The 18,708-nt window shown below is 38.9% G+C and overlaps 1 protein-coding gene across 1 annotated transcript; it reads left to right on the top strand.

The window, feature by feature from the left end:
• Positions 1-1,605: 1,605 nt before the first annotated feature.
• Positions 1,606-13,020, top strand: LOC143886370 (cysteine protease RD19A-like). The gene is made up of 4 exons (XM_077390310.1): positions 1,606-2,188; positions 2,289-2,408; positions 11,983-12,229; positions 12,580-13,020. Exons 1-4 carry the CDS (start codon positions 1,703-1,705, stop codon positions 12,852-12,854), a joined length of 1,128 nt encoding a protein of 375 aa, XP_077246425.1. The 5' UTR covers positions 1,606-1,702; the 3' UTR covers positions 12,855-13,020.
• Positions 13,021-18,708: the final 5,688 nt, after the last annotated feature.

Raw genomic sequence — 18,708 nt, 5'->3', positions numbered from 1 at the left:
CAGATTGGTGACTCTGCTGGGGACCACCTAACTTCATTAAAATTAACTCATTTGGATTTATTTTAATTGACTCATGAAAACTCTATCTTATATCTTATATGCGTGATAGATTAGTTTGTCTGTTTTACTTTTTCATCATATTATACTGCAAACTTAATCTAATAAAATCTGAAGGCATAATAGATTACGCAAACTTATTTTACACACTTACATCACTTGTATCCAAAATCCTGCATCTCACTTACACACACGTCCTATTTGAGAACCCGGAGTGTTATCTAGTATGGTTGACTGTGATTTCATCACCTGGTGCCTCTGTGTTGGAGAAGCATTCCACTCTTAGCCTAGTACCTTTATGGCGCGTAAACAGATCCCTTGTTCACGTACTGATACTCCGGACACTGGTAAAGTATATCGAACACGGATTCGCACTAAGGGAACTCTTGGCCTTACCCCTAGATTACCCCACCCATGCATATAGTATACGAACACGCGTACATCACGTGTGTGAGCTACTGTCAGATGATATTTGTGTGGGTGTCCATGCTTTTATGCCAGCCTATGTCATTGGGGAAATGATATGAAGACAATCATGTTTTTATAGTTGCACGGTACTTACTTGCTTTTATTTTTTAATTGGCTCATGAGAGCTTTTTGGGAACTGTAATAACCTGTTGACATATGCTTTGTGGAAATATCAGATGATGCCGGTGCTGATATCATTTCCCTATCGATCTCATGTAATTTTAGGGGTGCAAGTGCAACTCTAGATTCGGGTTGGGTTCAACCCGAAAAAAGTTCGGGTTGGGGTTGAGTTCATGTCGGGTTCGGATAGAGGGCTTGGGCAACCCGACCAGAGGAAGCCCAACATTTTTAATAATTTTTTAATTTTCTAAGCTTAAAATCTTGGGTTGGGTCGGGTCGGGTCGGATGGAAAAAGGGTTCCTCGGGTTGGGTTGGGTTGGGTTGGTACTTTGGTTCGTCAGGTTCGGGTTGAGTAAATGGTTGCTCAGGTCGGGTTTGGGTTGGCCCCAACCCGACCCGACACGGTGCTCAAACGCTCTAAGAATCTAATAAGACTAATGGAACCAGTGGGCCCACAGTGATATGGTTTTCTGCTCCGTTTGGTTGCCAAATTTTTTTTGGTTCTTGGGACTTTTGTGGAATTTCCACAGGAAACCCATGTTTGGTTGCTGGTTATATATTGGGCCCAAAATAATCCAGAAACCAAAATAACCCCGCAGGAAACCCTAGGAACCAAAATAATTCCACACGAAATTCCAAGAACCAAAATAACCCCGCAGAAGAATTTTTTTCTTCCCAACATTTCAAACAACCAAACAAAGTTTTTTTCCCACCATAGTCCGGTCAACCAAATATGGGATTTTTATTTTACCGGGATACTTCCAGGGAGTTTTTTTTCCACCAATCTCTCCTTGTAATTCCTCCATCATCAAGAGCGTCCGTTTTTGTTTGATAGTGCAACTTGCCTGATTATAGAATGTTTTCTTTGAAAAAAGATTAACTATAAAACACGTGGCGGGCTCCTAATGGGTAGAGTCCATCCATGTTCAACCCACGAAAGGCTTATATACCGACGACCGACTGCTAGATGATAGCTGAGTGGCCAAAGGAAAAAAATAATCTTCTTGCCTCTCTCTGACCCTTTTTTTTTTCTCTCCTCATTACCAGAGAGAGAACAATGGAGTCTCGTTTGTTTGTAATTCTTCTTCTTGTGCTTTCTCTGGTTTCTATTTCTTCTGCAGCTGCTGTGTGGAAGGGAGAAAAAGAAGAAAACAGAGATGATCCTTTGATCCGTCAGGTGGTGGGAGACGAGGATTTCGACGATGAAGATCATCTGCTTTTGAACGCGGAAGCCCACTTCACAAGCTTTGTCAAGAAGTTTGGGAAGAGCTATGCGAACCCAGAAGAGCATGCCCACCGATTCTCTGTCTTTAAGGCGAATCTCCGCACGGCAAAGAGGCACCAAAAACTCGATCCCAGAGCCTCTCATGGTGTGACCCAGTTCTCCGATCTGACCCCAGATGAGTTCCGTCACAATTACCTTGGCCTCCGCACCCCTCACCCCTTTTCTGATGCCCACAAAGCCCCAATTCTCCCAACCAATGATCTCCCCTCTAAATTCGATTGGAGGGACCACGGCGCGGTCACCCCTATAAAGAACCAGGTTCAGTTAATTTAATCTATGTATTTTAGCTATCAAGATGGGTGGGGGGGACATCACTCCCCCCAAAAAAAGGTTGTTCAATCCTAATTTTTTTTTTTAGGGTTCTTGCGGTTCTTGCTGGTCTTTCAGTGCAACTGGCGCTTTGGAAGGAGCTAATTTTCTGTCAACTGGAAAGCTTGTCAGCCTTAGCGAGCAACAGTTTGTAGATTGCGACCATGAGGTTTCTCTTACCCCTCTTCATTCCGTGTTCCTCTGATTCTCTGTTCTTTCTTCATCTTAGTCGGGCAACAGCCTTTCATAAAAGTAGGGTCTTTTGTTTGCTAATTAGCTTACTTTGTTTTTTTGTTCTTCTTTTAAGGTTTTTTCATTTTGTTATTGTTTTGAGTTGAGACTGTGAATGGTTGGTTAGGCGATCAATTGATTTTGCCCTTTATGTTTACTTCTGAAAGTATATATTGTACATGATAGCTTCTTTGCCCTGTGCTGGTTTCTGGATGGATTGGTTTAGGGATTTTGGAATTTTGCTAAGTCCTATCTTACATCATATTCTAGAGCGGTATATAAATACTTAATTAGTGGGTGATTTTATTCTTTGTACTTTATAGACAATTATATTCTTCCAGAGGTATAGCAAAGATAGAGCATTGCTTGAGTAATTTGGCATGGATGAGGATCCAAATGTTTGTTTTTCAGAAATGATGACGTTTAGACTTACTGACTTTGATCACCAAATAGCATTTGTTTGGAAGAACCTATTCTCTATTCTTGTTTGGGGAGAATTCTCCATTCTTCATATAATTTTAGTTATCAAGATTTCTGTTCTATTCTGTTTACCTATATAAGCATTGCTATGTTGATGATTACACTACATGCTCCTATTCTCTATGAATATACTGCGTTGGACAGGTTGTAAGATAGTTTTCTGAACCCTTGTTGTACCGGGTGCTTCTGATTCGGGAGAATCGTGCAGTTATGTAAGTATTATTGGGAGTTGTCTGTTTTCCATTTAAGAAGCTGGTGGTTAAGGCTTCTTTTTTTTTTCTACCCATTTGTATCAAACATCCTTACTGGAAAAAGAAGTTTTCGGACCTCTTTGAAACTCTGTAACTTCAGGAGTCAACACTGAAGAAGCATCGATGGATCAAACTGCAGCACGGTAGCCATGGTTTCAACAAAGATTGGTTATTATGTGAGATGGAGGTTTAAAATTGAACCAATTCTCTTCTTTGCCGCAACGGCTTGGAATGTTTGTTAAACCTTATAGGTTGAGGTTTCGAGGATTGGTGCAGGCAAATAAAAAAGGAGGTTTAAAATGGACAGCATGCTATAGAAGCCTCCAGATGTGTAGTCTTAAAATGGGCTGCCAGTTATATAAACCTCCACAGATCGGAGGCTTAGGATTATCTTATGGGAAAGATTTTTTGAACACGGGTCACACGGCTTACATATATCAGGCCCCTACTTTTGAATGGTTTAGGTTACCCAATAATCTGGGTCCCACTACTTTTTATAATAGACTTATATGTACCTGAGTTCACTATATAAAAACTCAGATTTATATTTCTTATTTGTAGTTTTAATTGTGAACTGATGAAGCATAATATTCATTCTGGCTATGCGACTCCAAGAAACATTAACCTTTTGAACTACTTAATTTGATTGGAATTATGATTGGGAGATTTAGGACTTGATTGACCTAGCCCTAAATATTTTTATTGCCCAGAAGAAATCTCAGTCGTCCTCGTGTGGGGGATATGTTGATTCCCATGACTTAGACCCAATTTTGGATCCTTTGGTTGCCTATCTTCATCCAATGATGGTCGATTACAAGATCCTAGAACTGAATGGAGCAGAAAGACTGCTGATCCTGCTTGTGGGTTGAAGGATGTGTATATAACTGTCAAGGTAGGTTCCAGTTTAGGAATGCCTATGGAGTTTAAAAATGCAACTGAAAAACATTTTTCATGAGCTTTGGTTTGTCCATGTTGATCATCATACATGACCAAAGTGATCATATTCCTCCCTTAACGTTGGCTTGTCTTTGTAGCTTTTTGGAGGTTATTACATGTCACATGTGTCTGCAAGTATTGTGCGTTGTATTTCCTATAAGGTCCATATGTGGTTTATGGGAACTAGTAATTCATCACAACAAAGTCTACTCTCTGGTTGTTTTCACATAAGGCAAAGTGGGATTTGATTTATATGGGATTTGGTAGCATCCATCGCAGAAGGCATTTCTCCGATGGGCTGTTGGATGTGAGAGCAGCCACCCAGATTCAGGTTCACTTTTCAGCCGATTTTGTCTTCATTCACGAGGTGGCTTCTCTCACATGCAACCAGGGTTTTAAATTTCGGTTTCGGTACTGGTTTTGGACCCCACCGAAATCAAGCGAAACGATAAAAACATTATTTTATTCCGAAATTTTGAAAATTTCGGAAATTTTGTTAAACTATTAAATTAAGTAAAAAAAAAAACAGGTTTTTGGGTGAAATTTCAGAATTTCGGAAGAAACGAAATTTCGACCGAAATTCCGTATTTTTCGACGAAATAAAATACCGTCTCGGGTATGTGACATTTCGGTGTCAGTCATGACTGAAACCCGAAATTTCGGATTTCGGTCTTAATTTAAAACCATGCATGCAACAGCCCATCTGCAAAATGCCTTCTGCGATGGATGCTAGCAAATCCCGATTTATATTTGTCAACGTAATAATCATTTTAGGCATTGATAAAGAAAAAGTAATCAATTTAGGTATCTCTATGGACATACTTTTGGAAGCTGATAGTTATATCGATGATGGGAAAGCTTTATCCCTTAGCAAATGGGCCATGTTACATGGATTCTTCTTAATTGGTGAAATACCCGTGTACTTTAGCATTCGCTGCAACATTTATAGATCTCTTTTATCTGTGTTTTTTTTTCGAAATACTACTATCACAATTTTACCTGTACTACGTTTTTTGAGTTTTACACGTCCTAAATTTTTATATGAAAGTAAAATATTATATTTACTAAATTTATTCAAAATTTTCATTATATTACATATTATTACCATATTATTATGTAAAAAAATTAACTTTGAGCATTATTTAAAATATTTTGGTGAATCCACTATTCTTTATTTTTTAGGTGTTCCAGTCCAATACTCAATGCTGGTGTTGGATTTTAACACTCTTACCGGTACTGATTCAACATAGCAAATGAGCAAGGATGTGGTTATAAATAATACTCCTCTTTGACAGATAGTAGAATATGTTGTCATTGCAATTTTTATTCTTTTGATTAGAGTGAAGCCAGCTATCTTTACTGTTTTTCTAAAGGTGGTTGACAACTTTGTTACAAAGAACTCTCATTTCCTTGGCTGAGTTTCTTTGTAGGAAAGAGGAAATATCTTTGAACTGGATCTTTATTCTGGGGGGAATGGTCTTGTGTGGAATATTCATAGAGAAAGTCCACTCTTGGTGAATCTTATAACTTTTTGATCAACAATGGATGGTGATGAGAAATGGCCCCAACTGGTCTCGAGATCTAAGTGAGGCCCACTTTCTCTCGAGAATCTGTATTATATGTTGCTCGAAAATTATTGTGGGCAATGATGCTTGTGATCAGTCACTGAGTTAACCACTCACGGATTCATCATACATGTTTAATGAGATGACTGGGGTGTTAGTATTTTCCTCAGATAGAGATTTATGGTGCAATTCCTTTTTAGCGTTTCATCATATAAGCATTGGCATATAGACTAGAATTCTCAAGTGCACATGAATATTGATCAATATAGGCCATTTCTGCAGTGTATTTCTACGCTATTTGTTTTCTGTCCATAATATTCAATGGTTTAAAAGGTCTATCATCTATTTGGGGCTTCTAAAAGGGCTATCACCTAGTAGTAATGTGCTACCGGTTTACCAACTACAGTTTGCAGACTACACTTATTTTCATGGAAAAGGAGGAGAAGCATGTGAGAATTATAAAAAGGATATTGAAATTGTTTGAGATGGTGTCTGGCTAAAAGATTAATTGTTCGAAAAGCTCAATGGCAGGAATTGACTTGGCACTACAAGAGGTGCTGGGCTATGCGGACATGGAGTGTAAAGTAGAATAGCTCCAAATTACCTATCTTGGTATTTTCTTGTGATATGGCATACCCAAAGCCACTCTATGGGATCCAATTGTAGAAAGGATGTAACGAAAGCAAGTGTCGTGGAAATATCTATGTTTTGGAGGGAGAAGTACATTGATTAAGGCGACACTATCTAACATGCCAGAGTAGTTTTTTTTTTTTTTTGAATGGTATGCCAGAGTAGTACTTGTAACTTCACAAGATCCCGGCAAAATTAGCGGAGAAAATAGAGACGTTGCAAAAGGACTTCCTTTGGGAAGGAAGCGAGGGGAAGAAAAGTCTCAAGCATTTGGTAAATTTTGAGAAGTTAAGTAGATTGAAGAGAGATGATGGCCTGGGAGTCGAAAAAATAAAACAGTGGAACAAGGCGGTAGTCGGAAAATGGCTGTGGAGATTTGGAGAGGAGAAATGCCTTATGGCATCAAGTCAACGGTGACAAATATAAGTGGGGTTGGGGAGATTCGGAGAGCAAACACCCACCCCTAGGAAAAGGGTCGGGTGCATGAAGTTCTATTTGCGAGTCCAAACCCTCGTATGAACACTTAGATTTAAAGTGAGTAGGGGAGATAGGGTAAGGTTTACGGTAGATCTTTGATTAAGAGAGCTCCAATTATGTATTACATTTTCGAGCCTATACCTGTTAGCGGCCAATAAGGAGGCAGGAGTGAGTGACTATATATGGAGGGGTGATGAGATTATTGCGTGGCCCCTTAGACTTAGGCGTGATGTTAGGGAAAATGAAATAGAAAGCCCGTCTGTCCTTCTTTCGCGTCTGTACTCACACTACAACTCTTCTTGTTTATCGGATCGAAAGGTGTGGACGCTGAGTTCTTCCGGCATCTTCACCGTCCGATCTTCCCGGCATCTTCACCGTCCGATCTTTCTTTTACAATATGGTCTCCATGAACAAGGAGGAAAATCAATGTGCAAGAGCCTGGAAATTGCAGGCTCCTCCCCATGTAGTAGCCCTCTCTTTGATGGTGGTAAAAAAATAAAGAATAAATAGTTAGGACTGTTTAAAGAGAAGGAAAATCCAGTTAGCTAGTTGGAGTATTCTATTTCAAGCACAATGAAGAATCCTTGGAGCACTTATTGCTGCACCACCCTTTCTCATACCATGTATGGATGAGCATCATCAAAGTTTATTGATTGACCCGTCAAAAAAAGTTTATTGATTGTCATGGGTCCAACAAAAATCTCCATAAAGAATGTCATCTTGGAGTGAGGTGGGGGTCCTTTTTGAGAGGTGGGCCGGCCTTTGTGGTGGGTGGTTCCATTTGCCATCGTATGGTACTTAAGGAATGAAAGGAAAACCAAATATACAAGGTTAAAAAGCGCAGCTGGGGCAAGATTGTTTTAGACATCAAGGCCGGCCTTATCCGTTAGAGTAGGAGCGGCAAAGCTGCGCTGATGTGATCCGACCGTTGGATCACCATTTTATTATGTTTGCACTTATTTATTTTGGTTTATTTGGACTTTTTTGACACTATTGGATTATCCTAGATGTGCGGGATGTCCACATCATCTAGGGCCCACCCTTGCACACACCACTTTTGCCTTTTTAACCCTTTTGTTTAGCTAGTTTTTCCTATTATGCCCTTATGCTACTAATTCTTCTTTTTTAGTAGGGGTATGACACTCTTTTCACTTTCATTTAAGTGAGCTAGCAAAGGGGCCCACGAACAAAGCAATATAAAGAGATAGCAACAGGGGAGAAAACCTAGTTTTGAAATATTGTGAAGAAAAAAAGAAGAAAAGAGGACCTGACGGCCTCCCTTCTCCAACACGCCTTAGGGCGTCACTATCTCCCCCCTTCCTCCCATCTACAAGGTGAGTTCTCCCTCTTCCTCCCCTTGTTCTTCTCCCTCTTTCTCCATCAGTCTCTCATCCCTCTCTCTGATTTCTCTCTCCTTCTCTCATATCTCTCTTCTCTCGCCCCATCTCTCTGTTCTTACTCTCTTTCTCGCACCCTCTCTCTTCTAACTCTCTCGTCTCTCTTTTGTCACCCCTAATTCCCTCTTGCACTCTCTGTTTCTCTTTCTTCTGGATCTCTCTATTTCTATTGCTCCCTCTACTTCACACTTTCTTGACTTATCTCGTTATCTTCCTCTCTTCTTGATTTCCTTCTCTTATTTTCTTTCTTCAACCCTATTTCGAAATTTATTTGTGGGAGTACTGCTGTCCGGAGTTTTGCAACGCTGCAACGGGCTTCTTCCCCATTCTCTTGGCCGCTTTGCTAGCAAGATTTAAAGTGAAGGGACTTCTGCGTTTATCGGTGAGATTTTTCCATATTTTCAACCCTTTTCTTTGTCTTTTGCTACTTTGAAACCCTTAGAAACCTTACTAGTAGATTACCCTAGCCTCTTTTAAGCTTTTACCAGCTTTTAGTAATCTTAGGGGCCCTAGATCTTATTTCTTGTTGTGGATAGCAATGAATCATTGAATAAAGTCTTTTATTTGAGCCTTTAAATCCCATCTCGAGTTATTTATTTGATATGTTCGGTAACTGCTTGAAGTAGAAGTATTTTCCATTGATGGTTCATTGTCTACAGTTCAGTCCATGCTTTATTTGTGCTGAAAATTTGCCATTAAATGTTTCTTCACTTGTTTATGTGTTATGGATGGTTGTATGGATATTAAGATTTGGTCCCATTGAGCTCCTAAAGTCCTGGTAGTTATTCGCGAGCCTCCGGGTTTGCACCATGCGCCGTTCTACAGTATTGGAAAAATACTACAGAATCGGACGGTGATAGTAGTGGAAGAAAGGCAAAAAACCAAAGTGATGTCAAGTTGGGTTTCACCTCGTCAATGGACTAAATTCAACTTTGACGGAAGTGCATAGGGAAATTGGAAAGAGCGGGCATTGGTGGACTCTTTCGGAACTCAAGTGGCATACAATTCTCTCCTACTCCAGTTGGAGTTTGTGAATACAATGAGGTGGAGACTGACTATGGGGCTTGAGATGGTACGCGGTGTCGGGACCTTCGACCATCGAAGGAGACTCGTATAATGTTATAACTTGGGCGACTAATAAGCCAATCAGTCCACAGCAGATAGCGAGCATCATTTATAAAATAAGGAATATTGTGACGCGGACAAATTAGCCCAAGATGATACATACAGGGACGACACACAGATCTTTAAAGCTAAATTGCAGCACCGGGGTGGATGCGCAGGCAGAAATACAGCCTGCGGTTTTTGTGGTGGGATAACTAGTTGAAAAGAACTATCTCACTGCTGTCACCTCTCAAGAAAGGGGCTCTGTTTGATAAAAAATCACCTCCTATAAATGGGTGATTTGGTACTGATTCGGCACTTTCTTTGGTTTTCAGGTTCTATACTCACTGTACATTGGGGGATGCCCTGTCCCATGCTTGTATTGGGATTGAAGTGTAATTGTGCTTTCTTTTCTCTGTGTCTTGTTCTTTTTCTTTGCTTTTTTCTTCATCATGCATCTGCATCTCCTTTCCTTCTTTGTCAATTGTCATATAGTGTTTTTTATTTCCAATTTTTTTTCTTTTTCCCTTCTTTTTTCTGCCTTTTGTCCTTTCTTTCTCACATCAAACATACCATTGTCTTTCATGCCTTTTTTTTGTTCTTTACTAGCTTTATGGTATGAGCTGGTAACAAACCATTTGTTTTTGTGTTTAGTGACCAAGAGAGATATGTTAAATTTCAACCAACATTTTATAGGGCATGCCATTAGACACCGAGTCAATTATTTGCTTGGCCATGTCTATTCGGAATATTTTAGCACGCCGAAGAAGTCCAAGAAAGTGCAAAGGAGCCAAGACATTCCAAGAAGACTCAAGGTTCTTATTTTTAGAATATATTTGGAGTCCTCTTGATTTTATATAAAATACACTTTCAAAAGGTTTTCAAAATAGTTTTTATACTTAACATTTTACATCTTTGAAAAACATCAACACATCCAAAAATGTGTTTGAAAACCTTGGACTAAAGTCCATAGACCATAGCCCAAAAGCCGTTGGATTTTAAAGTTAAAATGGAATTTCACTCAGGGCCGGTCGACCGGATTAGGCCGGGCGACCGCGGGATGGAACCTGAAAATCCAGGCTATCTTGAATCTATTGGGCCGGTCGACCGCGATAGTGTTTTGAGCGAAAATTTAATTTAAATAGTAAGCCCTCGTCTGGCGACCGCCATTGGGCCAGTCAATCGCTCCGGTATGAATTTTGAATTTCAAAAGAAGAGCCCAATAAGGGCGGGCAACCGCCGTACCTCGGTCGACCGCCGCGACTGGAAAATAGATCCGTTGAGGCTTTCGCAGGTTGACTTTTTCAACCCTGTAAATTACAGTTTTACCCCCAAACGGTCCTATTTCCTTGTGGGCTATATATACAATATCTAAACCTTTCTACATAACCTTTTGCAAGATCAAATCTCATCTTCTTGAACCTAAACTTTTATATGAAAGGTTAAACCTCTTTGAACTTGTATTTTTACATTCTATCGAGAGGATCTTCATAGGCTTTAAATTTGTATATATTCCTTGGAGAGTTTGTGAGCTTTGAAAGTTATAATCAGCCTATCAAGAGGCATTAAGAGTTCTTTCATTTATTTCTTCATTCTATAGTTGAGGGTCTCTGATTTGGCCCGGAAAGAAAGGTAAATCAATTGTACGAGGAAGGTGTCCTCAGAAAAGCTTCTTGCAGAAAAAGGGTGTGATCTCTTTGAAGGAGTTGGTTTAAGGCTTTGAGATTTGCCCTTTGAAGAATCTTATTGGTTAGTGAAGAATCCCAGGGAGGAAAACTTGGAAGAGTGGAGTAGGTTAAGTTGTGACCAAACCACTATAAAACTTGTGCCTTGTGGATGCTTTCTTCTTCTCCTTCTCATTTGCACATTATGGTGATTAGTAATTTCTAACCCAACTTGTGTCTATGTTTTAATCGAACAAGGGTTAGTGAATGCATGCTTAAAGTAGCATCCAAACCCTAGCTCTTAATATCTTTATTGATTAATCAAGGGTTAACTTTTTATGGCTTAATTTGTAAATTGATGTTAGTAATCCAATTAATTAAGCTCCAAATTTTTAAGTAGCCAATTCATCCCCCTCTTGGGTTGTCACCTTGTATTTCAAATATCTTATATTCATACCAGGTTTGATACAAAGAACCTGTGGAGCTCTCAACAGTCTTTTATCAGTTAGTGGTTCTTGATTTTAATATCTGATTGCTTTTGGTAGATAATCCTGTTCATATCTGTGACCAAGCACCAAGCATTCCGGTGCATAAATCATAGGTTCAAGAGTATGAAGTGAAACCCTGTCTATTTGTTGATTATAAATAAATGAGTTGTTTTCTGTGATTTGAAGTGATGGATTCTTTTATGTTTGTCCACGCTTCAGACATGGTGAATTATGATTTTTTCGCTTTTGGAACAATTGACAAGTAATGAAATTGTCTAACATGAACATTATTTGGTTTTCCTTCAGACATGAATCAGCTATATTCATGCGTTAACTGTGTATTTACCCTCATAAACATTAGACGCATTTTATCCTCTACATGTATTTTTTTTTTTGAAAAGTAGCGGTTTCATTTAATAGAGAACTGAAAAAAACCGAAGCAGGATGCTGTTTTATTTTTGAAAAGCTGCATTTTTTTTCCTTGTATGTTAATACTGAAGCCATTCTTGAATGTTTCTAGTGTGATCCCTCAGAACCAAGTTCTTGCGATGCGGGATGCAATGGTGGACTCATGACTAGTGCCTTTGAGTATGCACTCAAATCTGGTGGAATAGAGCGAGAGGAAGATTACCCTTATACAGGAACTGACCGTGGTACATGCAAATTTGACAAGAGTAAGATTGCTGCATCTGTCTCAAACTTCAGTGTTGTCTCCATTGATGAAGATCAAATTGCCGCAAATCTTGTGAAAAATGGCCCACTTGCAGGTAGGTAACTAGATTTTGAGGCAGTGCATTGATTGCCACGGTTACTCCTTTTATTTGGATACTCGGTTGTGGCCATGGTTTTAAATCTCAGTTTCGGTTTCGGTTTAGGACTCCTTTTAATTTCGTTTTTTTTTTAACAAAATTTCGGCCGAAATCTTGGAAATTTTTTTAAAAAGAAGCATTCTTAATGAAATTTCAGCCGAAATTTGGAATTTTTTATTTTGGTTTTGGTCTTGACTGAAATCCGAAATTTTGGACCAAAATTTTGGATTTCGGTCAAAATTTAAAACCATGGTTATGGCTTGATTATGGAAGTGATGGTCATGTTTGTCGTTACTTGTTACTTCCAGTTGGTATTAATGCGGTTTTCATGCAAACCTACATTGGCGGAGTATCATGCCCATATATTTGCATGAGACGATTGGATCATGGTGTGTTGTTGGTGGGTTACGGTGCCGCAGCTTACGCACCCATCCGACTCAAGGAGAAGCCATACTGGATCATAAAGAATTCTTGGGGAGAAAGCTGGGGAGAGAAAGGATACTACAAGATCTGCAAAGGTCGCAATGTCTGCGGGGTGGACTCTATGGTCTCTACTGTGGCTGCCATTCAATCCTCACAGTAATTATTGCCTTGTTAAATCTTAAATAAACATGATTCTTGTACAAAGAAGTGTGATGTATGTATGTCGTTACTTTATCTTAAATTCGCCTGTTCTCATATGCAAGTTACTGAATATTTGGTTGTATGGAGGTTGCTTTATTAAGAAGCTAAACTGCTTATTATGATGATGATGTTTGTCTGTTGCCTGTGTGGTTGGATTTGGCAGCAAGAAGGTAAACCCTGTTAGTTTAAGATTATGAAAACCTACTGTGAGTGCCAAACCGATTATTGGACTCAAAATTATGTTTAAATTTGAGTCCAATAATCAATTTAGCACTCACAATCTGTTGCCATAATCTTAAAAGAACAGGGCCAAGTGACTTTTTTAGTTGATTATGATTGTAAGCAAGCATCTCGTTTCTTCATCTGCGCTTAGGGGTGCAACTCGGGTTGCGTCGGGTTGGGTTGAGGCCAACCCTACCTGAGAATCCTTTTTCCCAACCTGACCCAACCCGAGTACCAACCCGAATGAGGGTCAACCCGACCAGACCCAAGGAACCTATTTTCCCAACACGAACCCGACCCGACCCGAGTTTAACCCGACATTTTAAGCTCAGCAAAATAAAAAAAATGATAAAAAAAATGTCGGGTTTCACTCGGGTCGGTTTGCCCAAGCCCTCAATCCGACCCCGACCTGAACTCAACCTGAGTTGGGAAAACCTGAACCCGATCCCGACCCAACCTTTTTTGAGGTTGAACCCGATGGGTTGGGGTTGAACCTGACCTGAGTTGCACTCCTAATGTTCCTATCTACTTTTTTTGAATGTGTGAAACTATTCTCACGAATTATCCTTTGGAGGAAAAAGAAACTCTTTAACCGTTAGTTGAAAAAGTTGGCGAGCTGATATGGAGTTCATATTCAGAAACTACTTATGAGTGGGAACTTAAATCGATCGGCTTTGATCATCTTAAATATGCCAGAAACCATAGGGCCTTGTAACAATCTTTGATTCGTGAAGTGAACGCTTCTATAAAAAAGAAAGCCTCATTACTTACTATTATGAAACTATTAAGGGTGCGTTCTTTAACCATCTTCGATAGCAATTTTTCAAATTTTTTAGCAAAAAAAAAGCGAGAATGTCATTCTTTATCTACTTTCTAACACATCAATCTTGAATTTTTGGCTATTTTTTTTAGCGACTTTTTCTTGCTCCAGATAAATAAATTCAAAAGCAACATTTATCGGGGCACGTTCTCTCATCTCTCCCTCTCTTCACGTTTTCTCCACGTCTCTCTCTCTCTCTCTCTCACTCACTCACGATTATCACTACCCGGACCTCTCCGATTTCCCCCATTTCTCTTTCAATACTCTCCTCTAATCTCAAATCTACCTCCCAAACCCTATCCGTTGCTGTTGCACTTGAGGAGAACCTGTCAATAAGAACTCAGACTTCAATTAGAGAAGAAACCCATCATGTGTTACCTGCACCACTAGCTATGCTTCGTCAACTGTGTATTGCAAGACTTGATTCCTTTTTTAGAATAAGGGCCCGTTTGGATACCTCATACTTTGTATTTGGACTTGGAATTGAGTTTTGAATACAAAATGAATAGATCTACAAAATGAGTAGATCCGCCAGCTCATGTTGAGGGAGACAGTGAGGGAAGAGGGTACTTCCTACTGGAGGGGAGAGGTTGAGGAGCAAAGAGGTGAAGGAAACTGCCAGATTTGTGGATTTCCAATTACTTATTTGCACAGCATATTTGGAAATCTGATTTTTTTCACTGTCAGTGGTTGAATTGGAAATCCAAGGATTTGATCCGGATCCAAATCACAACACAAAATGGGCTGCAAATGTGAGAAATCCAAGTCAAAGTGTTCTCGGCATCCAAACGTAAGGCCACATTTGGATACCCACAAGATTTAGATTTGGATTTCTCACACTTGCAATTGAGATTTGGAAGTGGAACGGATCCTTCGATTTACAAATCAGCTACAACAGTGGAAAAAAATCCGATTTCCAAATCTTTTCTGCAAGAAATTATTTGGAAATCCATATTTGTGGCAATCACCTTCACCCTCGTTGTTCCTCGTCCTTGCTGCAGTAACAGCAAGACGTCCCTCGCTCCCTCTCTCGTACACCATGAGCATCATGAAGATTGATGCATTTTGTATCCAAAACTCAAACCCAAATCCAAATAAAAAACATGAGGTATCCAAACGTGGCCTTTAATGGAATTCAGGGGAACTGTTACACAGATTATATTAGAAAACAAATTTAGGGTACTACATATCGTTTCAGTTTTCCTCTTATTTCAATAATTACACATTTCTATACAAGTTTGATCATAAACACTATAAATGTGATCGATACGTAAACTAAAGATGTTGCAATAACATAATTTATCTAGTAATGTTTTCTATGCATGCCAATAAGTTCTACAGGCATAATTTCTCATTATAAATTATGTTTATTCCAAATATTTCTTATTAAATAATGTTTTTCATGTATAAACCACAAAGTAGTACTCTGGAATCTTTTTTTTATTATAGAACATGACTCTATTCCCAAAAAAAAAAAAAAATTATTTGAAATACCAAGAGTGAACCCGGTTTGGCAACCTAGAGGAAGGTGAATAGGTTATTTAGAAAACTTTTGCCTTTTGAAAAACTTTTCCTAAAATCAACCTAATTTTATCTTTTAATTTTAACTCTTCTTCATTAAGTCGAATTAGTTGAACTTTAAACAAGTATTACAAATTATTGTAAGTTCAAAAACCTTTGTTGATTAACACACTTAATTAAGTTGAATTATGGCCTAGTTAGCAAGATACAAATAGCAATAAAAACTAATGCTAACTACTCACTCAATGTAAGCAAGTAAAGATGCAATCATAAGTAAGAGAGTGAGAGGGAGTGAGAGAAATGTACCAATCACACAAGTGACAATAATTTTTAAGTGGTTCGGCCAAAGGCCTACTCTACTCTTCTCAAGGTCACACTTGAGGATTTCCACTATTGAAAAACTACACTCGCCGGCTCCAAAGCACTTTACAAGTCTCTCCTACACCGCCGAGAACTAAGCGCTTCTCCCAAGGGAATTAACAATAGGATGCCCTTCCCACCTTTACAGTGTCTCTCCTACACGGTCGAGAACTAAGCCCACAACGTCTCTCCTACACGGCCGGGAACTAAGCCCTTCTCCCAAGGGAATTAACACCGGATGCCCTTGCCACCGATTGAACAAAGAAGAAGAAGATGTAGTAGCCTCTCACTAGACTTGATTACAAGTTTAAGCTCTTAAGAATACTCTCAAAGATAATACAAATTATAGCCTACCCAATCTCAAATGATTTTCTCCAAAATCAAGGCACAAGACGTTGGTGAGAGATTTTGCCAAAAAATAGTTGCAAGTGAATTTCAAGGGTTCTTTAGGGTTGTAACATGTTCATCATCAAGTTTTGAACCCATACAATGGGTATATAGAGAGTCCCAACACAATATGACTGTTTGGGGGGGGGGGGGGGGGGGGCGGTATTTCAGTCAATTCTGGGTCAAAAAACAACTAGCCGTTGGGCCTCCAACGGCTACATTTTTGTGCAGTCAGACCGTTCTCAGAGTTCCGAGAATTCAAACAGAGTATGGGATTATACTCCCTGGAACATTTCTCAGAGCTCTGTGAGGTATCTCGGAGTTCCGTAGCTGGAATTTCAGGTTTCAACACCTATCTTCAAAAAATCTTCGTTTCTCGTAGGATTTTGACTTTCTTATACTCGATTTGAACAGAAATGATGATATCTTTCCAATAAAAATATTTTCAAAAATATTTGACAAAGTTTTAAATCAGTTTTGATAGGATTTAGTTGCTGATCCAGGTTGTCCACTTGGAACTCTGTTTTGTTCAATGTTGTGTTGAATGCCATATGGGTCCCAACATGTTGGTACACCACCATGGCCATTCATTTATCCATTTAAGTCCTTAAAGGGTGTGTTAGTCTCTTTGAAAAATATATTTTTAAGGGATTTTAAGATGTGCCTTGATCAAGAGAAAACACAAGAGAGAAATGTGATACATACTACCATTCTAAGTACTCTCTTGAGCTTCTCTTGAGCCAATTTTCATTTGATCTTCAATGTGGTGCTTGACTTTCTGTGAGATCTTCAAAGTTGAGCTTCTTTCTTTGACACCTTCCAAGGATGATGCCACCATTTGGTTCAAGCTCTTTTGTCATTTGCATTGTTTACTGATCCTCCAGCTTTGGCCTTCATTGATTTTTCCTGATTGTCCAAATGCTTGATGTGGATGATGTTGAGCTTCTCCTCGGTAGATCCTTCAAGGTATGGTTTGTACAAGTGTGCTCTAGCTCCTTTGTCCATTGGTTGGTTCATCTTCAACCATAGGCCATCTCTGTGTGTGCTAGCCTGGATTGATCTGTGTGTGCTAGCCTGGATTGACCTGTGACTTTCCTATCCATAGCACAACACTAAATGCAAATGATTAGGTCATAAAGAACTAATCAATTTGCGTTTGTGAATCATCAAAATAAGGTAAGAGGATGAGCCCTTGGGCTTACAATATTCTTATAAGTGAGTTAAGAAACGTGATTTCGATTCTAGAAGCATTGAAAAGAATTAGAATTGATTTTGGCTTACACATTGAGAATCATGAGAATGGTTAAAGAACACAATTTCTAATATTTCAAGCTTCACACTACAAGTTGCGATTGGATTTGCAAAGAAATTCACCACTTTGATTTGTTTTTTCCCCAAAATGACTGTCTTCTCGCAATAAGAATGTAGCCTGATTTTCCAATTGGAAAACACTTCCAAAATGGAAATCCTTTCGAAAAATAAAGACTAAATTGAAACTGAATGATTTGGCCATGTTCACATTGTTTTTGGTGTTTTCGGGACTAGTAGAAATGTGCATGCATTATTGCACATGCGACTACAATATTTTATAACAAAATTTAGTAAAGTTGCAAAACACACAGACAAATGAAACACATGCTGGTTAGCAATACTGCAAGAGAATATGTTCAGAAATAGCAAGAGTAATACAAAACAAAAAAAGAAATTAACAGAACTTACTTGCCACTCATAAGACCAAAAAGTCTCTTTACAATAAGAATAACCATGCATCCATAAAGAAGTACAACTTCATTTCTATCACACGATGAGAGTCATCCCTCTTTGAAAGGGAGTGTTAGAAAGGGTTGTATAACCCTCGGGGAAAATCACTACGCGCAGCGGAATAAAATTGCGTAGAACAAAATTATTCTTAGACTTTCCCTTCAACCCAGGAATTCTAGGATCTAGATTTTCTGATGGTGATCAAATAAAAAACATGTATTAAACAAAGTACCTTAATTAATGAAGTCACAAAGAAGATCGTATGCTTGATCTACTCCCCAGATCGTCACACATGAACTATTCGTCGCGAACGTCGCAAGTTGATCCTATGGGATCCTTTGATTTCGCAAAAAGATTAGAACAACCTTTGTTATACTCTTATAAACTGATCCAAATCAGTTCTTTGGATGGAAAATCCAATAATAGATGATGGAGCTTTTGTGTTTGCTGATGATGATTCCAAATCACTTATTCCTCCACTTTCGCCAAGAGGAATAAAAGCTTGAGAAAACAAAAGGATCGGTGAGACGAGGGAAGAGGACTAGAATAGATGGGTTATGATGATATCGTATATTTTTCAACTGTTGGGTATGATGGCCCTCTTTTATAGAATTTTCCTAAAAAGTCCTCTTCTCAATCCACTTCTTCTTGCTATCAGTAGAGTTTTTAAAATTATATAAGGAAACCCACAAGTTTTCATCTACTTTTATGATAAGAACAACACTCAGGTGCGTCCCACATG

This window comes from Tasmannia lanceolata, unplaced genomic scaffold, assembly GCF_043159265.1.
Source record: "Tasmannia lanceolata isolate RefF3 unplaced genomic scaffold, GAP_Taslan_0.1 ptg000011l, whole genome shotgun sequence".
NCBI lineage: Eukaryota > Viridiplantae > Streptophyta > Magnoliopsida > Canellales > Winteraceae > Tasmannia > Tasmannia lanceolata.
The sequence above is the reverse complement of the archived record's forward strand: the minus strand, read 5'-3'. Positions and strand labels throughout refer to the sequence as shown.